The 23,036-nt window shown below is 35.3% G+C and overlaps 1 protein-coding gene across 16 annotated transcripts in view; it reads left to right on the top strand.

The window, feature by feature from the left end:
- Positions 1-22,484, top strand: part of KLHL13 (kelch like family member 13) — a 415,357-nt gene extending 392,873 nt beyond the window's left edge. For all 16 annotated transcript variants that reach the window (XM_045383813.3, XM_065538060.2, XM_005594436.3 and 13 more), the window contains 3 exons: positions 10,042-10,837; positions 18,353-18,466; positions 20,905-22,484. In XM_045383813.3, the coding sequence (XP_045239748.1) occupies positions 10,042-10,837; positions 18,353-18,466; positions 20,905-21,392 (1,398 nt within the window). In that variant the 3' untranslated portion in view covers positions 21,393-22,484. The remainder of the gene's footprint in view (positions 1-10,041; positions 10,838-18,352; positions 18,467-20,904) is intronic.
- The last annotated feature ends 552 nt before the right edge of the window (positions 22,485-23,036 follow it).

Here is a 23,036-nt window from a genome sequence, read left to right as displayed (position 1 = left end):
TGAAACAGGTGCATTTGTATGAAATAGAATCATTTAATAAAAGCCTCTGTGTTGGCTGGGAGTGGTGGCTCACGCCTGTAATCCCAGCACTTTGGGAGGCCGAGGTGGGCGGATCATCTGAGGTCGGGAGTTCAAGACCAGCCTGACCAACACGGAGAAACCCTGTCTCTACTAAAAATACAAAAATTAGCTGGGCATGGTGGTGCATGCCTGTAATTCCAGCTACTTGGGAGGCTGAGGCAGGAGAATCACTTGAACCTGGGAGGTGGAGGTTGTGGTGAACTGAGATCGAGCCATTGCACTCCAGCCTGGGCAACAAGAGTGAGACTCCATCTCAGGAAGAAAGAAAAAAACCTCTGTGTAATCAAATGACATTAGATACTAATAATGTTTGATAAAGATATATACTTTAACTGTTTGATAATGGTATGTACCATAATCTGGTTTTATTCACCTTAATGACTATACAAGCAGGCTTCTTAAATGTAATTGAATGGAAAAGTAATCTGAACTTCTAGAACTCTTTTAAAATTTCATCTTTTAATATGGGAGCTAGATCTTAAGAAGAACTAATACCTATGGGCAAACCTGTAAGAATGTCAGTCTTGATTCCATAGAAACATATCACCTACTGAATAGTGTTTAGCCGTTTTTTAATAAATAAGATAGGGCACATACAACCACTAATCAGTGAAGTACTTAGTGGTAGTCGCCCAGTTCCTGAAGAGAGTGTTTTATTTTAGCTGAGGCCCTTAAATTTTACTTCTGGGAAGATAAATGGCTACATTTTACAGAAATATTGCCAAGACTTCCAGAGGTCTGGAGCTTGTTTTTCTGATTAAGAATTCTGGCAATAGTAATTTTTGGTATATTTTCTAACTCATTATGTTGACGGATATGTTTTCTATAATTTTTTTTAACTCATATCAATCTTAGCATCGGTAAATAATTGCTGTCAGATCTTTGCAACGTACGTTTTTTGAACATGGAACCTTCTTTAAAACAGTAACTTTCAAGAGAACATGTCCTTAATTATTTTATTATTAAGGTACTTACTATCTTACAAAGTCAGCCAATGACTAATTTAACTGGCCTATTGAAAGTGTGTTTTGGCCGGGCGCGGTGGCTCAAGCCTGTAATCCCAGCACTTTGGGAGGCCGAGACGGGCGGATCACGAGGTCAGGAGATCGAGACCATCCTGGCGAACACGGTGAAACCCCGTCTCTACTAAAAAAATACAGAAAACTAGCCGGGCGAGGTGGCGGGCGCCTGTAGTCCCAGCTACACAGGAGGCTGAGGCAGGAGAATGGCGTAAACCCGGGAGGTGGAGCTTGCAGTGAGCTGAGATCCGGCCATTGCGCTCCAGCCCCGGCGATAGAGCGAGACTCCGTCTCAAAAAAAAAAAAAAAAAAAAAAAGAAAGTGTGTTTTTTGTACGTTTGATTTTAGGAAACTCAGACTACTGTCTCACAATTACTTATAAAATTTGAACTAATTGCCACTTTTAAGGGTTTTTATGGCAGCATAGTGCTATATTGTTGACTTGTATTGTCTTCTTTATTGCACAAGTAGCCCAAGTGAGGTTGGTTAATTCCCATGCTATTGCTTGCCTCCATTACTGAATTTAGGTGCTAAATTTTATTTTAATTTGATCATACAAGGCCCATTCCCTCAAGAGCTATTAGGATCTCACCTGTGGTTGTGTCACTGGCATGATATAACAACTTCATTTCAAGGAAAAATGAATCGTATTGAATGTGATTTTCAAAATGCCTCAAGTCCAGAATTTAATTTAGCAGTAACACTTAAAGCTTATACTTATAGATTCTTAACATTACTTTATACTGATCTTAGCAACACATGGTCATGGTGAGCCAAATTAAGGAAAGTGCCATGATTTCTTTGGAACTATTCATTAACAAGAGACATTGTTGGCCTATCCTCTAATACGAAAGTTTAGTACTTAGAACTTCAGATATTGATTGTGATCAGTTCCTTTACCTGAAAGAAAAGGACCAAACTGGATAATACACAATACAAGAAAGTTATAGTAATATTATTGTCACAATAATAGAAAAGAATTTTGTTCTAGATAACTGTATTTAAAGCAATTTTATTTAAAGATGAGGCCATAGTCACTTTGTAATGCTAATTTCCAGCAATTAGACTGTTGGTTCCTTAACCTGTGTTGAAACATTTATTATAATTGTTTAACAATTTAGAAATGTCTTCATTTTTATAAACACTTAATATTGCCTTAAATCTCATGTTCATTATTTTTTTGCATCCTTTGCAGACATCCTAAAACCTATTTCTAATGGAGAAGAGGCTTCTCTCTAGCAAAGATTACTTGTGGTAGAGTTTGCTCCTACCTCTCAGTTTTAGAATTTTCTTGCCTATGAACTTTTAGGAATTACCTCTTTTCTTTGTATTATTCTATCTTACTTGTCCTTCATCCTTTTTTGCGGAGGACATGTCTGTATGGTTTTAGAGTAGAAATCTCTTATCTCTCAGAATCCATGGTAATTTTTGAGAAAATCTGGCAGATTATTAGTTCCAGGAACATGCAAAATCCAAGTTTTCCTTTACCCTTCTTTCATGCATTCTGTTTTTTAGTTAAACCTATGTTCAGCCTTGCCCTATTTATTTCCCCTTTCCTTCTCGGCAATCAAGTGAAAAAGGAAAAATAGTAACCCAGTGTATTTTCTACTTATAAAAACTGAAAGTCCCAAGATACTATATTTTTTAAAGGAGGACTTCTTGAAGTTCTTCCATGAGCTAAGTTATTATTGATAAATTTTAATACAACGTTCTCATGTTTAAGAACTGTGTGCTGAAATCAGATGCTTTAGAGGAAATGGGATTTATGTTTTTAACGATATAGTGATATTATAGTTCACATAACCAAAACACTATTTGGGTTTGAACTTTTAGACAGAAAAATTCCCTTCTAATACAATTCTGTTCTATCCTATTCTCAATCATTTGTGTGGAGGAAGAGGAACAGTGGTACATAAAATGTGGATCAGTAGCAGTGGTACGTAAAACGCGAATCAGTGAATAACCCAGAAAACATGTATGTATTAGTTTTGAATGATAACTTTAGATACAGTAGTAAAGCCATACTCACCTTTGGTGGGATAGAGATACCGTTTTCTATAACAGAGCATCAGTCTTAATAGAACAAGAACCAACCTCCCATCTAACTTTGCCGTCCTTTGCAGTGTTACTTAGGGTGGTAATTAGTATGATAGTTTATAGGATGTGGCATTTTTGTTTTTGTTATGTTATTTTCTTGGGAGTTATGGAAAAGAGGACAATGAAATGAATACAGAAGGATGACAATGAAGGTTAGATATGAAGCATAGTAGGTAAAAATTTCTGTAAAGCTAAAACCACTTTTTTTATATACTATGGAGATAATGGAAAATTACCTTTGTTTAGTCATACCTAAAAATTGCATTGGTTTTGTCCTTAGGACATTGTATAACTACAACATGTTAAATACTGTGCACCTATTCACTAGTTTTTTCTTTTTCTTTTTCTTTGCTTTTTTTTTTTTTTTTTTTTTTTCCGAGGCAGAGTTTCACTCTTGTTGCCCAGGCTGGAGTGCAATGGCAGGATCTCGGCTCACTGCAACCTTTGCCTCCCAGGTTCAAGTGATTCTTCTGCCTCAGGCTCCCCAGTAGCTAGGATTACAGGCATGCACCACTGTGCCTGGATAATTTTGTATTTTTAGTAGAGACAGCATTTCTCCATGTTGGTCAGGCTGCTCTCGAACACCTGACCTCAGGTGATCCACCCACCTCAGCCTCCCAAAGTGCTGGGATTACAGGCGTGAGCCACCGCGCCCGGCCCCATTCACTAGTTTATAAGAAAGTTGTGTAAGTTTTTTGTTTATCCTTTGTTTGCAATTTGAAATTTTTAGCATCTAGCATTTGTCCCATGGAACTATTGTTATGGAGGATATTAGGCTAGTTCACAAACAGCCTAATTTAATGTTAGGTTACTGAAACAGGGCATCTGTAATTGAACTCAAAAGGTTACAATTTAAATATACAAGTATATAGAATGAACAAAACAGAATAAAGATGAGAAATAAATCACTTTATGTTTGTATAAAAGCATTTTTTAACAAGAGAATGAAGATGTCATTGGAATTTAGACTTGGGGATAATCGTTCTTAAAATAATTTTTTGATTGTGTTTTCCCCACTTGATGCAGGTAGATTACTGGTTCCACCTGCACATTTGTTATCAGTGATGAGGTGGAGAGCTTGCAGTGAAGTAGAGAGAAAGTTTATTGAGGTGACTGGAGGAGATGAAGAGTTGGAGACAGAAAATAAAGGAGGTACATAAGTGGGAAGGAGACGAGAGAGGAATAGAGAGAATATGTTTCCCTCAAAAGAAAAACAAAAAGAATCAGATGTCATTGGAGAAGACAGTTCCTTTTGCTTTGCCTCCATTACTAAATTACTGAGGATTTCCTGTATAGTACATATATTTCACATTCCTCATTTAATCTAAATTGTATTTACCCATAAAGATTAATAGACATGTTTTTTAAGATATTTTTTTCACCTTTGAGGGCAATTTAATGCAAGTTAGAGACAAATTGTATAGATAATTAAAATTAAAAATGAATCAAAATTATTTCCCTCCCAACCAAACCAGTCTTGACTTCCTTATTGCCAGGGCTGATATTGGGCAAATAGTACATAGAAGGTCATCCCCGTTGCTTATGGTCGGCCATCCATTTTGATTGGTTGATACCCATGTTGTGTGCTTGTTAAATATTCTAAATATCACGCCTATAACCTTGAGCACCCATTCTTGCCCATCTGCTATCTGGGACTCTGTCTGGGAAGAAGAGGCGTAGCCTGGGCTCGAACCACTTCAGCCTCACAAAAGCCATTGTAATAACTAACGTTGTATTCAATAAAGGAAGTGCATTCGAAGTGCAAAGAAATAGAGAATTGAATATTTTGGGCTGGAGACACCAGTGACATTCACCTCAAATAGCATTTAGAAACTGAAGAAAGACAAAGACTGAAAGAGAGAGAGGTGTTTATTATTCAGTTATCCCTCTGTTCTTACCAAAGTGTCTCTTTGTGTCCTGTGCCGGTCTCATCTGTGGAAGGAGGCTTGAGAAAAGATACCTGTACATCCTCTGCCCGCTAAAGTATCTTGTTTGATTTCTTCCCAGCCTGATTCTGTGGACATGGTTTCATTCACTGCATTGATTGTACTAGATATCAGCCTGTCATTTTAATAAACTAGATAGCACCAAGTAGAATTTGGCACATTGAATGGCTAAGGAGTTCCCCAAATTTTTGCCAGATTTCTTAGTCTTTGCATTTCCCTTGAGAGTACAAAATCAGATTCTGGCTGGTCCGAGTGCAGTAGTGTTTACAACTAATTGATCACAACCAGTTACAGATTTCTTTGTTCCTTCTTCACTCACACTGCTTCACTTGGCTAGTCAAAAAAAAAAAAAAAAAAAGAGCAGATACCCATTTTTTTCTAAATGGGAATTTATTTGTATAAAACACCAATCTTTAAAAAAAGTCCTAGATTTCAGATGAAATCTTTCATTAAAATAGCAAATTATGTTAATGACAGTGTTTTGGGCACATCAGATATAATTTGAATAGTACAGCAGCAGTGAGGACAAGTATGTTACTGAGAATACCACTTGCAATGTTATGATGTTGGAAGTGCCTTTAGGATGACTATGAATGTTGTTTGGTTATAAAAGAATAATTTATACTAATTTATATCAAGGAAATGTAAACGAGCAGTTGATTATTTTACGAACAATTTTATAGGTTCCCACAGGTGCTCGAAGAATTTTATCCTTTGTTGTTGTTGTTGTTGTTGTTGTTGTTGTTGTTGTTGTTTTTTGAGGGAGTCTTGCTCTGTCACCAGGCTGGATTGCAGTGGTGCTTTCTCAGCTCACAGCAACCTCTGCCTCCCGGGTTCAAGCGATTCTCCTGCCTCAGCCTCCCAAGTAGCTGGGAATACAGGCGTGTGCCACCACACCTGGCTAATTTTTGTATTTTTAGTAGAGATGGGTTTCACCATGTTGGCCAGGATTGTCTCGATCTCCTGACCTCATGATCCACCTGCCAAGGCCTCTCAAAGTGCTGGGATTACAGGCGTGAGCCACCGCGCCCAGCCTTGTTGTTCTTTTTAAATGCCAATGTGTTATTTGGATTAACTTCTGTTATAACTCTGTTTTCAAGTGTACCTTCTTTGGAATTGTGGCCGGGTTTTCAGATGAAATAAAAGATGAACTCAGATGAAATTTCTACTTAGACATTTTTTAAATAAGCTTTAAATTTCATATTTTGTATTTTCAATGTGCATTCTATTATATATATAAATTGCATTATAAATCCAATTATCCATTTATGGATATCCAGTTATCCATTTATCCTTTTATGTATCCAATGGATACACAAATACATGTATCCATTTAAAAATACTATCTAGGCTTAATGTTTGGAGATCTTCTAGCTGAGTCATTTTTAAGAATCATGGTGGAGGCCGGGCGCGGTGGCTCAAGCCTGTAATCCCAGCACTTTGGGAGGCCGAGACGGGCGGATCACGAGGCCAGGAGATCGAGACCATCCTGGCTAACACAGTGAAACCCCGTCTCTACTAAAAAAATACAAAAAACTAGCCGGGCGAGGTGGCGGGCGCCTATAGTCCCAGCTACTCGGGAGGCTGAGGCAGGAGAATGACGTAAACCCGGGAGGCGGAGCTTGCAGTGAGCTGAGATCCGGCCACTGTACTCCAGCCTGGGCGACAGAGTGAGACTCCGTCTCAAAAAAAAAAAAAAAAAAAAAAAAAAAAAAGAATCATGGTGGAGAAGTAGATTAAAATGAACCATAACAGAATATTATGTATTTCTCTGAAAGTTGTTTACTATAATTCCATCAGTTTTGGTCTATTTATATTGTTAATTATTACTGTAGGCTTTGCTTCTTTAATTTCTATATTCTATGATTAATTTTTAAGCTTTGATTACATATACTTGCTAAGAATTAATTTCCTATTAAATATTTTTCTTGTCTGTGTCTCATTTTGAAATTAATAAGGTTCTAGTAATTTGCTACATTAATTCAACAGGTATCCTATTTTTAATTGCATCCATCATCGTACCTTTTATATTTTTGATATTTGTAGTATTTAGCCTTTGTTGCATACTCACAGTATGGTAGCTGTTGTACATGAGCTATAGAAAATACTTAGTCTTGGGTACTCCATAAATATATACCAACTATGTGCCTACAAAAATTAAAAATGGAAAGAAATAAAAAAAGAAAATAGTTCTTCTATCAAGAAGATAACAGTTTGAAAGGTTATGGAATACCATTCTCTGGTGATTTTAAAGAAAAAAGTAGGCAGCTATTTGTATTGGCTTGATGGTCTGTCAAAGTCTTTTCTAGTCTTGTGTGTCTGTATATATGAATGTATTGATATACAGAAGGTATTTTCCAAATGCCGGTAAATAAAATGTAAGTTCCTTTCTCCTGTTATTCTAGCAATCATTTTCTCACTGGATAAATTTGAAGAGGGAAAAGGTGAAGGAATTAAATACCTTGATCCCATTTCTAAATTATACAGTTTGGCTTTTAATCTTTAATCTTGCTCTATGTTGCATGCTATAAATTACACAGTTTGGCTTTTAATATTTAATTTTGCTCTATTTTACATGCTATAAATTTAGATTTCAGATTGGTGACTAACAACTGGTAGTATCATTTTGCTGGCTTAAAGTACCCATTCTTTGTTGTTTTTTAGTAATCATATCAATAATGATGAGAATTTGCATACTTGGGAATTATATCTGTGTTGTCATCAACTTTTGCGTAACTGTACTAATAAACGTCTTCAAAAGTTTAAATCACCTTCACTCTGGGGAAGAGATCATTCTTACTTGTCTTGGGAAGTGAATTAATGACCTCAAATTCCTTCCACTCAGGGTGAATTGGGAAAACAGGTATTGACTGTAACTCCATTTACATAACTTAAAATTTTGAACCACCAACCTGCAGCTCCTCAAATTGGATTAAAATGGACTTTTTATTAACCACATTAGAAATCCAGGGTATTTATACAGTGCTATGCTGTCTATTTCTAGAGACTCATAATTTGTTAATTTATTTTTCTATTTTTTTATGTTGCAGTTATGTTTTAGGTATTCTTAAAATATATGGCTACTAAGTAAAATAAGCAATTAAACATTTTTGTAAAGCAAATCAGCTACTTAAAAGAGCACAAATTCTTTTTGAGTAATAAATCAGTGATAGACTGGATGAAGAAAATGTGGCACATATACACCATGGAGTACTATGCAGTCATAAAAAAAGGATGAGTTCATATCCTTTGCAGGGACATGGATGAAGCTGGAAGCCATCATTCTCAGCAAACTAACATGGGAAAAGAAAACCAAACACCTCATGTTCTCACTCATAAGTGGGAGTTGAACAATGAGAACACATGGGCACGGCGGGGGGGGCGGTGGGGGGAACATCACACACCAGAGTCTGTCGGGGGCTGGGAGGCTAGAGGAGGGATAGCATTAGGAGAAATGCCTAATGTAGATGATGGGTTTATGGGGGCAGCAGACCATCATGGTATGTGTAATACCTATGTAACAAACCTGAACGTTCCACACATATATCCCATAAGTTAAAGTCTATTTTTAAAAATCTATGAAAATAGCAATGTGTGTGTGTGTTAACCTTAGAGATTTCAGTGATATTATATCCTAACTAGGCTGTCATTTTATGTGGAGGAGTAATGTTTTTAGCTTTATTTCAGTTTTTAAAGAAATGTCAACAGAAGGATTATTTGATTTTCTCTTAACCATCTGCCAAATCTGTTAACAATACAGTTATGAGGTTAACAATACATTGATAAAGTTTGTGTGACATTGAGGACACATAACCTGACAAAATTTTATAAACAACCAAACATTTAAGTCTTTTGCCTGTGATTCGTGTCTGTTTGTATATATACATATATATACACACTGGCATTTTTTATGGTAGGCTTGTTTTTGTGGTTTGTTCTTTGTATTATATTTGCTAATATTATTTTTCCTATTTTTCCTTTGACCAGTCAGTTATTAGAGCATTGAAAAGAGGTTCTACTGAGGAAAGGCCTCTCCGTCACTTCTCTTCTTTGTTAGCTTTTCGCTTTATGGTATATTTCGCTCTATGGTGGGGAAATGGTTCTGGGCACATGTTGACGCCAGAGAGAAACAGAATGTGCTGTGAAAGTAAGAGTGGCTAAGGAAAGCTATGTTGCCCAGATGGAAGCAGTCATCACAGATACCAAAATCTCATTTACAGGAGAGATTTGATGTAGATATGCCCCTCTGCCCTTAAGAAAGACATTTCCTTGCTTATATTTCCAGATAAATAATGTTGAAAATTAATTTACCCTAGGAATAATTATCTTATTAAATTATTTTTCTTATGAGTAATAACTTTGAAGGAACCAAAATGAATGATAGTAATGAGTGATGCCTATTTACATGAACGGGAAATCTAGGGATTGGGTATTAGAACTTTTCTGTTCATGGATCTGCTAGCTGTGTAGCATTTTTAAGAATAATGACTAAGAAGTGGATTGACATGAATCATAATAGAATAATTTTCTATTTTCCCATGTTTCCATCTAGCAGGAATTCTATCAGTATTTTTGGGGTGGGGGTGGAATACATTTTTGAGGAGACAAGAGTAATTAATTTGGCCATATTCCACTTATAACATTGTTTCTTAGAGTAACTTCTAACTTACTGACTTTGATCATTTTCTTTTAGTTAGCCTTCTACCAGATTAAGTAAAGGTGGTTTGCAGATTATCTGTATGTAGATCATTGATACATTTAGATAAGAATCCTTATTTGCATCTAAATGAACATTAAAAACATAATTTACTCTTATTCTAGAACAGGTATTTGTGGTATCAAGATGTGATTGCCATGAAAGTAGTCATGTTTTAATTTTTTTTAAATTGGCTTAATAGGTCACTTTAGACAATTGTGTTGAAGTTGGACGGATTGCCAACACCTACAATCTAACCGAAGTGGATAAATATGTTAACAGTTTCGTCTTGAAGAATTTTCCTGCATTGCTGAGCACGGGGGAGTTCTTGAAACTCCCTTTTGAGCGTCTTGCCTTTGTGCTTTCCAGTAATAGCCTTAAGCACTGTACTGAACTTGAGCTCTTTAAGGCTACCTGTCGTTGGCTTCGCCTGGAAGAGCCTCGGATGGACTTTGCTGCAAAATTAATGAAGAACATACGATTTCCACTGATGACACCACAGGAGCTCATTAATTACGTGCAAACGGTGGATTTCATGAGAACTGACAATACTTGTGTGAATTTGCTTTTGGAAGCCAGCAATTACCAAATGATGCCATATATGCAGCCAGTTATGCAGTCAGACAGAACTGCCATTAGATCTGACACCACTCACTTGGTTACACTAGGAGGAGTGCTGAGGCAGCAGCTGGTTGTCAGTAAGGAATTGCGCATGTATGATGAAAAGGCCCATGAGTGGAAATCATTAGCCCCCATGGATGCCCCAAGGTACCAGCATGGCATTGCCGTCATTGGAAATTTTCTCTATGTCGTTGGTGGACAGAGTAATTATGATACAAAAGGGAAGACGGCAGTTGATACAGTCTTCAGATTTGATCCTCGATACAATAAATGGATGCAAGTTGCATCTTTAAATGAAAAGCGTACCTTCTTCCACCTAAGTGCCCTCAAAGGATATCTGTATGCAGTTGGTGGGCGAAATGCAGCAGGTGAACTGCGTAAGTGTGCATTTATATTAAGCATAGAGACAAATTTCTTCACTCAGAAATTCTTATCAAATCATAAAATAAGCAGTCCTGTAAAATCAGATAAAAATGTAGCTAGCTAGGGTTTCATTTAAAAACTATTTTTCTGAGAAAATATTGGAGACCATCTTTATGCCTTATCTGGGCATATATCGTTGGTGAGGGAACAAATTGTATCTTACAAATACATCAGTATATTGTAGAATATTTTACTTGTGCAGCGTATGTGGTCTTCATCTTGAAGGTTCATCTAAAAAGTATACTTAGCTCATTTAAATTATAATAAGGTCTTGGATAGAAGTTTGGCATGTTTTCTCATTTTCTGTTTTTAAAAGGCCACATGATATTTTACTCAACAGGTTACAATCCTTCATTACAGAAAACTTTCATTGTTTCTTCTTTTACAAAATTTGTTACCTATTAGAGGTCAGATAGATAATTTTTTTTATAGATTAAATGTACAAAGTCCAACATTATACGAAGTTTATTCACTGTGAATATTATGATCTATGACTGTTTGTTTTAAAAACAATTCTCTTGACATAATATCAGATAGTTTTCTTTACCATAAGCCCATCTGGCAAGCTTTATTTGATGGTCACTTTTTTGTCTTCCCAGTATAAAATTGACCATAAACATACTTTGATACAGAATACTTTGGCTATATAAATTAACCGAAAAAGGTATAATTTTATTATTTCAGATAAAATTGGGATAGTATAATTTTTCCAAAAATAAAGGCAGGAAGTCCACATTTTGTGTTATGACATATATTTGTCATTGCCATTATTGTTTGGCCTTGTTTTCAATTCTTTTATTCTCTATTATAAATAGAGTCTGTCACAGGGAGGGGAACATCAGAGACCAGGGCCTGTTGGGGAGTGGGGGGGCTAGGGGAGGGATAGCATTAGGAGAAATACCTAATGTAACTGACGGGTTGATGGGTGCAGCAAACCACCATGGCACGTGTATACCTATGTAACAAAACAGCACGTTCTGCACGTGTACCCCAGAACTTAAAGTATAATAAAATAAATAAGTCAATAAATAAAATACAAAAATACAAAAAAAGACAGAAAGAAAGACAGAAAGAAAGACAGACAGACAGACAGAAAGAAAGAAAGAAAGAAAGAAAGAAAGAAAGAAAGAAAGAAAGAAAGAAAAGCAAGCAAGCCAGCCAGGTGTGGCTCATGCCTGTAGTCCTAGCTGTTAAGGAGGCTGAAGCAGGATTGCTTGAACCCAATAATAAATAAATAAATAAATAAAGTCCTTGTAGTTGATCAATTCCAGGCTCCAAAGAGCTGGAATAGTTCAAAATATTGAGATTGGCTCTGGATAAGTTCAGAGTAGTTCTCAGAATCTTTATTTTTCAATATTCTAAGAAATAAAAGATAGTTTAATGTATTTGAGACTAAGCTATTTATCAGAGAAAAGATTAACTGTTCTCAGCTCTTATACTTTCCTGTTTATAAAACCCTTTCTTATTAGTGACATGGTCTTTTTCCTGATCTTTTCTACCCAAAGTTTTTTCCTTTGTTGTTACAATGATATTTTTTTCTAAGACCAGACTTTCTAGGTTGTTGGACTGTGTTGCATGATCATGAACTGCATAGGTGTTCCAATATATTTTAATAATTGGACTTTTAAAAGCAGTTAAGCCATAAGTGTCCTTAGTGTACAACTGTCCTTTAGGCCTCCTCAGTCAACCTACACCCATTATTTTCACATTATTATACTATTTTAAATTTGTGGTATCTGGAAATATCTAGAAAGTGCAAGTAGTGACTTGGTTGTTTCTTAGAAAATCCCTGTATAAGATAATCTTTTCTTAAATATTTTCTTCACAAATAATAGGTCATTAACCTGGGCAGTCTTCTTTTCTCAGAGGAAATAGCTCCGTTTTTCAAAGTCGGTCCTTGCTTGTTCATATTATCACCCCTGTTAATATGCAGCTACTTAGTTTTCAATATATAGTTCCTAACACTAATTAGAAGCCATATTCTTCTGGGAGTTTATAATCTTCAGGCCGAGGAGAGTCATTACATAAAACCAAGATGCTAGAGGCTTTTTTTTTTAACTTATCCCAACCCTCTTTCAGTTGCTCCTATGGTATACCCATCTAGGAACTAGAAATAGACCACCCTGTTGGGCAAATGGCTCATACACAGGAATCCTTACTCCTGACCTTCAGAAACCACCCCTCCATCTCTGATTTAAAACAGTCTTTTGTGTTTCATTTTGAAAGGGAAAAGAAACAAGGGAATCATGCTGTTCTTAGGATATTCCTAAATTCATATTTAGGCTTTAACAATAAAATTTCTAAAGCTCAACCTAAGGATGATGACTTAAAAAATTTCCTCTCTAATGGTATATATAGGTTCATTTTAATCTTATTTCATAAACTGCATTTAAAAAATACACATGTCATTATAATACAGGCACAAACCATCTATTCCAAGAATTCTAATTCTAGTTATCATCCAATTATTTGATATTTTATTCCATTTGAAATGATCTATAGATTACAAATCTATAATGATCTTATAGATTTGTAATCTATAAGTAGCTAAACTTTTGTAGAAAATGATTGTGTCCCTTAAAATCAGCATACCCATCAAATGCATTCTGTACTTAACATTTTATTATACAATACATTGGAAGTTTAAAAAATATTTTGTGATTGACTTAGTAAGTGCACTCAAATTTAGAGTCTTGATTTCAGGAGAAAAAAAGGTCAAAGAGAGTCATCAGAGAAAGCCAAGAAGCAAGAGGTTTCATTTCTTTCTGATCCACTCCACCCACTTTGAGTTCTTTCTATGTTATACTCAAATAGAAGCAAGAAGTAGCTTGTCTTGTCATGTCACATTCTATATTACTGAGGTAACCAAACTTGATGAAACCTGCCTTGATTACTATTGCTCCCAAAGAATAATATTAATGAAATTTCCTGAATTTTATCTATTGATCTTCTTTCTCTTTATATAAATAAAAAGTGAATTTGTATTAGTTGGCTTTTCCAGTTTTCTTGGGCCCATTGTTTTTGCAGAATAGCAGATTTTGATTCTAAAGAAACTCGCCTATATTTCTGAATGTTCCTTCCAGAAACTGAGTTTTTAACATTTCCCTTACCCTACAAGTGCTTTTTAAAAATAGAATTCCCCCTTCAACGCACACATTAACATCTATTATAATAAATTAACATTCCCATTGTAACTGATTAAGTTGACACGTTCATATGCCTTTGTAAATAGAAGGAGGTGATGGGAATGGGTAGCAGGAAAAGGGGACTGATGGGAAAGTCATTTAACAGGTTGATTAGTACCAATATATCACTTCTTACACACAGTAACCATTGCCTGTATATAATTATAAAAAGAAAAATTTAATGGGTACAAAAATAGTTAGCATGAATTAATAAAGCCTAGTATTTGATAGCACAGCAGGGTGACTATAGTCAATAATAATTTAATTGTATGTTTTACAATAAGTATGAGTATATATAATTGTATTATTTGTAACACAGAGGATAAATGCTTAAGAGAATGGATACTCCATCTTTTATGATGTGATTATTATACATTACATGCCTGCATCAAAACATCTCATGTACCCCATAAAAATATACACTTACTATGTACCCACAGAAATTAAAAATTAAAAAAAGAAAACAGTGGAAACATTTGCAAGACAGTTTAGATCACTTTAATGCATTTGGTCTTTGAAAATCTTTTCATGGGGTACTTGGACCAAAGGAAACCTAAGCCCATTGTTCATGAAAAAAAGACTGTGTGTGTGTGTGTGTGTGTGTGTGTGTGCGCGTGCGTATGCACTAGCACACGTCTGCTCACCTGGTTTCGTGCTGAAATATAATTCCTTCAAAATGCTGCTTTCCTTTGACACTTGTTACAATGAGAAACTAGGGGAAGTTTAGAGTAGCTGTCACTTAAGTGTAAAAGAAGTCAGTTATTTCTGGTATCTTTCAAAATTGTGTCATATAAAAAAATCAATCTTCCATTGAAGTTTTCTATATTGAAGAAGAATATGACAGCTCCAATATCTTTCACTTCAGTTAAATATTAATAAGTTAAGATTTCAAATAATGAAATAACTTACAGAAAGCATGTTAGATGTTTTTCAAATAAATGCACAATAAAACTACTAAATTTTATTAAATGCCTCTATACCCCCCAAAGGATTTGGGGGTTTCTTGGTCACTCACCAGCGTTCTGTTTCTAGAGTCCATCTCCCCTCTAAGGGAGCCATCATTGTTCAAATGATTTTCTTTAGGCTAATCTCTTTCCTAATCTTAAAGAACAAATAAATTCCACATCATCTTTTAGGACCGATTCTGGATTTCTATGGAATTATCTCGGAAAATAAGAACTCCTGATATATGTGAGATAACCAACCTAAGTGTAATTCTTAAATTGGAGAGATTCTTTAATGTAAACACTAGGCCACCAGACTACTGAAGTTAATTCTCTAGATTAGGGGCCAGCAAACTTCTGTAAAGGGCCAGAAAGGGTCTATTTCCAGCTTTGTGGGCCATTCAATCTCTGTCACAAGTAATCAACTCTGCTGTTGTAGTGTAAAAGCAACCCTACATAATCCATAAACAAATGAGTGAGGCTGTGCTCCAATAAAGCTTTATTTGTAAACACTGAAATTTGAATTTTATAGAATTTTCATTAGTTACAAAATAGTCTTGATTCTTTTTCAATGTGTAAAAAATATAAAATCATTCATATTTTTATCTTGTGGGCCCTACAAAACAGGAAGTAGACTGGATTTGGCCTATGGACTGAGGTTTGCTGCCACCTGCTCTAGATTTTTCCAGTTGCCTCTTTACCACTTCCAACTCTTATAGACTATGATTGAAGCACTGCTTTGTGGCTCCAACTCTTTGCCTTGCATCATCCCTTGCTTCCTCTTCCCATCAGAGTTGTTGGTACTAACCTATATCTGAGTGTCTTATAAATATGGAAAATGGAAATAAGAGCATGTGTATCTACTTTTTAATTAGATGTATTTTATTTTAAAATAAAATACTATTGATTTTACTGATAACAATAGCAATTCTGCATGGAGAATTGCATGACAGTAAAAGTTGACAATAAAAATTAAACGCCTGGAACAGTTAAAGGAGATAGATTTTTAGCTGGAAAAAAGTTCAAGAATGATGGACTATTATATAGTAATTTTGTTATTGGTGGTTAATAGCTATCTTGCACTGAGGGGCTCCTGTATGAGAAAGTATAAATGGATTCTTATAACCACTATTAGGGGAAGATGCAATTAAGTCACTGACAGAGGAATTATCCTTCTACATTGGAAAATATTAATAATAATAAAAAGTGAATAACTATTCAAATTCTAACTCCACTATAGAAAGAATAAGAAGAAACTAAAGGAAATCACATTGGAACAGTTTGAATTAAACATAAGAAAGGAAAGTTACAATCCAAAAATTTCAAAGTTTAAGTCAGAGTCCTGCACTAAGAAAAGTGTAAAGCTATACTGAATCCTGTTTGAATTAAACATAAGAAAGGAAAGTTACAATCCAAAAATTTCAAAGTTTAAGTCAGAGTCCTGCATTAAGAAAAGTGTAAAGCTATACTGAATCCTGCCTTTGGCTTCAAGTAGATGAAGAAGATGATATCTGGAAGTCTTTTTAGACCCCGTTTCTGACAGGATGTATGGTTTAATTACTTCTAAAACCTTCCCATTAATGGCTTTGCTAATGCCAAGTACCAATCAATGCACTAGGTTTTCTGTTATGTGGTGAGAGAGAGAGAGAGAGAGAGAGAGAGAGAGAGAGAGAGAGAGAAATTATATATATATATAGAGAAATTATATATATATATAGAAATTATATGTAGAGAGGGAAATTATATATAGAGAAATTATATATATATATATAGAGAGAGAGAGAGAGAGAGAGAGAGATGTGGCAGTTTAACTTGTTATTAATTTTAGAAATAGGGTTTAAAAGAAATAGAATTGGCAAGGATCCAGGCCTAAAGCAATGAACAAAGCCAACAAAGCAGTAGGTAAAAGTGAGAATAGTAAAAGCTTTTGAAATAAGACTGAAAATTCAAAGCTAAAGTAAGTGGAAAAGGAAGTCAGTAGAGAGATACAAGAAGTGGCATAATATAGGTGTGGTTGGAGGAGAAAAGCATACTTTGCATAGTGAGTTTGATGATGAAATGAAATTATTGAATAGAGTGGAAAAGTAGTTTCTCTCTCTCTCTCTCTCTCCCCACCCCGTGTGTGTGTGTGTGTGTATGTATGTGTGTTTTGCCTGTCACCATGTTATTTTTTTTTTAAGTAGAGAATCTCATTCAAAGGTTGATTCATCAGGATTGCATTTGGTTGCAAGTAGCTAACCTAATTCCAGTGGCTTGATCAAATTGTCCTACTCAATAAACTTCTGCTTACCCATCACTGCCCAGAACTATATCATACGGTTGACCAAAGCTTCAAGGGAACCTGCTAAATTAAATTTCGTTTTTAGCTTGGTGCAGTTCTTCCCTAAGCAGTGTTGTGGTTCTGTTAGTTTAAAAAAGTGGGGTTGGGGGATGCAAGAAATTGGATTAGCAGTTGGCAGTGTATGCAATAAATAATACGAACTTTTCAAGTTAATCTAGACCTCATGCTTTTGATGAGTTCTCTTAATAGCTTTTCTGCCTTTTAAAAAGTGATTACATTTTCCATCTTTCTTGGTGACATTGTTCTGTTCTTGAGGCTATAACAGATTGATTGAAAGATACTTAAGTGAGTTGAGATCACTTCTCCAAATACATTATGTTAAAAGATGATACATATATTACTGAGAGGAAGTATTCTTAATAAAGACCTTTGTATTATGCCGCCAACCATCTTCAGGTTAAGAGTAGTACTGGATGCAATGATGGTGCGTATATACAAACTATCAGCTTTAAAGTATAAATGTAGAGAAATTGTCATCAGCGTCCACTTTGTAGTCTGTATATGAACTAAAACAGTGGGCTTCAGAACATGAACCAAGAAGTGTGTATACTTTCATTCTCAATGTAAAAGTTTGCTTCTTATGTATTAACGTTTGTTTATATCAACATGGGGACCCAGAATTGAGGAGTTTTTCATTCCTTTTGATTTTTTTCATCCTTTCTTCCTATGTTTTTAGAGCAAAGAAAATGGAGAAATGTCAAATTATTGATATGTAAACAGATTACAGAATAAATCTTAGTGATTTCTGCAATGACAGAAATTTGTTAGATTCTTACACTATCTAGTCTAATGTAACATGTACTAATAGTTTATATTATTAATACAGTCTCAATAATTACTATAAGAGCTCCCCCCACAGTCTTTCACGTATCTATCATAGCTATAATAGATATGTTTAAAGTGTTTGGATACTATTACTGTTCCACTTAAGAGAAAAATAATTAATTGCTAAATTTGAAGCTAAAATTCATTTTATTTCTTTTTTGTTTTTTTAAACAGCTACAGTAGAATGTTACAATCCAAGAACAAATGAATGGACCTATGTTGCCAAAATGAGTGAGCCCCACTATGGCCATGCTGGAACTGTGTATGGAGGAGTGATGTATATTTCAGGTAAACAAGTATTATGTTAACACAATATAATATATAAGCTTTTAACTATATGGTTATCTTTCCGTATAGTGGTAGTAATAATAATAATTCAGGCGTCAGGAGTTTGAGACCAGGCGGGCCAACATGGTGAAACCCTGTCTCTATTAAAAATACAAAAATTAACTGGGTGTGGTGGTGCACGTCTGTAATCCCAGCTACTTGGGAGGCTGAGGCAGGAGAATCTCTTGAACCCGGAAGACGGAGGTTGCAGTGAGCTGAGATCACTCCACTGTACTCCAGCCTGGGTGAAAGAGCGAGACTCCATCTCAAAAAAAAAAAAAAAAAAATCCAGAAAAATGGATAATCAAAATATAATTTATGTCGATTTTAGAAACTATTTTTGTGTGTATTTGCATATGAATGCCTTGGGCATTCTGTAGATTTATAAGAGTACTAGTAAACCAATCCTGTTATAAGGTATAACTTAGAAGAAATTGAAAAGCATTCAAATTTTGCTTTCCAGTTCCCATGCTCTGTATTCAAATAAGCACCATTCATAGTTTCTGTAGCAACAGTTAATTCATTTTATTTAAGGTTTAGCTAAACTGTGTGAAGGAGTGTATCATTATATAACATATAAGCTCTCCTATGCATAAAACATGCTTCCAGTGTGCGTAATAGTACATAATAATATTCATTCTCTCTTTCAGTATAGCCCATAATATGGGTTTCCTTCTTCCTTAGCATTATAAGAGGATTCTACTATGGTGTCATTGCATAAATATTTCTGTGCTGATTATCTGTATTTTATGCACATGAAGATATATTTTTCTGTTAAAAAATTCTGAAATGGATATAGTTTATTCACAGTGTCCCAGCAGCAACTTTCATTCTCAAATTGTTGGTGTTTAAATCAACCTACTGTCAAATTTCTTTCTTTTTTTTAATGCATTTTCTGCTTTTGTTCTCCTGTAAAATTTAGGAAGAAGTCTCACTTGAATGTAAAGACCACCTCTGGTACTGACATTTAACTTTGTTAGTCAGGTTATTATCACCTGGCCCTGACACACTCTACATGGGACAATTCTTCCCCATTGAATGAAGGCCTGCCAGTGCCAGGCCAGCAGCTACATTACTAGAGACCAAAGGTGTAAAGGCGATATTTGTGGCCTGATTGTCTGACCACTGCCTTATGAAATCTGTAATCAATAAGAATCAATGAAAGGCCTGTAGCATATGATTGGCAGGTTTCTGGTGTTAAACTCATGAGCAACTACAGAATGTCTTATATTGGAAGAACCATACAGGTAATAAATTTGCTCCCATTAATCCGTGATTTATACCATCTATCTATTTTATGTGGGCAGCTGCTGTACCATTATAATGAGAGCTCCAACTCCTCTGAGAAAAATGACACCTGAATTGTTTTAGTGGTGCTTTGGCATAACTGGCGTGTATTGCAGAAATGACCTTCCCAATTGAGAGTGGTTAGAAAGTATGGCTGATTTTCAAAACAATGAACACTGTTTTGCTTTCTGGGAAATCTGTAAAGCACAGAGAAAATATTTTTAAAAAGCAGAAGACAACAGTGATAGTGACTGCCATCTGGCCACTTGACAGTAAAGCTTTGAATAATTTGACTGAAACTTAGCTTACTTCTCTCCCTTGTCTACAGAAGGTATAGTTTGATACTTTCGTTGTAGAGGCTGATTTATATGTGATCTAAGAGTACACTTTGTAGATGATACAGACTCAATAAGATTAACAACAAATTGCTGCATGTATAAAATTCCACGTATATTCAGCATTCTAATTCTTTAGATTTTTAAACATGCATTCTGATAACAGATGACATTATCTATCCTCACTCTGCCCACAGAAAACTCTATAAACATAAACAATTCTGAATATTCTTATAAGCTTGTACACTTGTGCAAGACTTTCAACTTTTCCAAGGCATTTTTGAGAAATACCTCACTTCAGAGTCACAATCGTGATGCAATAACTGGAGTAGATATTGTTTTGTGGCAAGTGAGGAAATGGGCGCCTGGAATTTAATGTGCTCTAGCCCAGTGCTCAGCACCCGGAGGATACCCACTAAAAGGCAGTAAGGAGTGAATGATGCTTTGTAGATGGAATTTACTACAGATCCAACTCTATCAGTGACCAAAATATATTTTCCTTCAGCAAAGTCTTTTAAAAACACCATGGATCTCCATTTGAGAAAGTCATTGCAATAATGTGATTGTTTTGTTCTTTAAGAAGATGAAAATGCTATTTTCTTTATTTTTGATCCAGAGAATGTATTTATGGAGGGAAGACAGTCCTAAGAACAGTATTGATAAGCTATATGTCATAATATGTGGCTAAAAGTTAATTATCTCTGACAGAGCTCTTTTAATTATTTTTGCATTTCTATAACAATCTATTTACTTCACACCTATTGTTTTATTCTTTAGGAGGAATTACTCATGATACTTTCCAAAAGGAGCTCATGTGCTTTGACCCTGATACTGACAAATGGATCCAGAAGGCGCCAATGACCACGGTCAGAGGTCTGCATTGCATGTGTACAGTGGGAGAAAGGCTCTATGTCATTGGTGGCAATCACTTCAGAGGAACAAGTGATTATGATGATGTCCTAAGCTGTGAATACTATTCACCTATCCTTGACCAGTGGACCCCAATTGCTGCCATGTTAAGAGGGCAGAGTGATGTTGGGGTCGCTGTCTTTGAAAATAAAATCTATGTGGTTGGGGGGTATTCTTGGAATAATCGTTGTATGGTAGAGATAGTGCAGAAATATGATCCAGATAAAGATGAATGGCATAAGGTTTTTGATCTCCCAGAATCCCTTGGCGGCATTCGTGCTTGCACACTCACAGTTTTTCCACCAGAAGAAACCACACCATCACCTTCTAGAGAGTCCCCTCTTTCTGCACCTTAAGATCATCTCTACAACTAAGATGCTGTAGTTCTATCTTTGCAATGTGTCATAAATTCTCTTCTTTTTCCCCCTTAAGTAGTATATATGTTAGGATTAGCCTCCAGTAATTGATACAGATATTGGAAAAAAGACAACATTGATGTTATTTGTGCTGTTTGTTTGGCCTAGAGTGTTTATAAAGTGGTAACACAACCATTCTGGAAATGTATCCCATAGAAGCTGATGTTTAACATATGAAAAAAAAGTATCGTCTATAAAATGTTTCTTCAGTACTTTTTAAATGCTGTGTATTGGGTGTAAGGTATTTGTCATCTTGCATTAGTAAACCCAATAAGCCAAGTTGAAGGTGGATTATAGTAAATGTACAACTGTGCTCACTAGGCTTCAAAGTAAAAGTTTTCCTTTCATCTTTGACTGTAAGATGTCAAAGGGAGGCAGCCTGCTTGAACAGGAAACAATACACAAAAGGTTGCCAACTCGCATGAGCTACCTCCCTCTTTTCATAAAGTATTTTTGACATATCTGTCAACCCACTTGACTGTGTGGGTGCATTGGGAACACAAAGTTTCTTAGACACACAGGAGAAATAGCTTAAATTCACTAATATTAATTTAAAAAGCAGCATGAACCCTCTACTTATAAACAAGGGTTTGGTGTTTTTAAAGTGTGTATACATACATACACATACATACACACACATATGTCAAATATATTTTTTTTAATTGAGTGGCACATCAAATAAATGTGAAATTAAAAAGAATTCTTCCAAAAAGCAGCTTCTATTAAAATGGGAATTCAGTATGCACATACTGAATGCATATATGTAGAACCATACAGAATTTAGGTGGATAAGGGCTAGAAATTTTGAGCAACAAAATTTGTCACTTGACCAGATTTTATCTTCAAAAATTGTATTCTACTCCTTCTCCTTTGCTGTTGAGGTAACTTGCATATTATACGTATTCTGTATACTCAGTTCATAAGGTTATTTAGCACAAATTGTAGCAGCTTCACCTGGAGAGCTGCTTTTGCTCAACAAATTCAACTTCCATGTTTTATCTTTTTTTGTTCAATAAAAAACATTTAATGTCATTTTGGTCTGAGACATCCCATTATTGTCTGATTTGACTTCCTTTGATTAAATATCTATATTTTTGGCATGGCAAAATGTGATCAGAATTTACAGCTCTGAGCAGCTTGGATGAGTGAATATTTATGCCTTTTTATTCAAGGAAAAAAAGAATTTGACAAAGTCTAACTTTATTCATCAAAACTCATTGCTGGTGGTGTTTGGGGAATTAGATTATGGAAGATGCTAACTGGCTTTTCATCACCGCAGAACTGCCAACCATGTCTAAACCAAAAGAGCAATTACAATTCTGAGTTTAGTCTCCCTGATCTTCAAGAGGATCCATCTTGCCTGATGAGAAGGGATTGTGTAAAATTATCTTAGAGATTTGTCTTGACCTAGGATCCCAAAGGAAAAATGTTTTTGTGAAAGATTATTTGAGAATTATATTAGCATCATATTGTGATCTTCTCTACTTTATCTGCAGATGATCGGATTAAATCTGAGCCAAAAATTTAGGGCTATGAAAATACAACTAGTGAGTCTCCAAATTTCTTTACCATTGGGTAATTAAC

The sequence above is a fragment of the Macaca fascicularis genome, chromosome X, assembly GCF_037993035.2.
Source record: "Macaca fascicularis isolate 582-1 chromosome X, T2T-MFA8v1.1".
Lineage (NCBI taxonomy): Eukaryota > Metazoa > Chordata > Mammalia > Primates > Cercopithecidae > Macaca > Macaca fascicularis.
The sequence above is the reverse complement of the archived record's forward strand: the minus strand, read 5'-3'. Positions and strand labels throughout refer to the sequence as shown.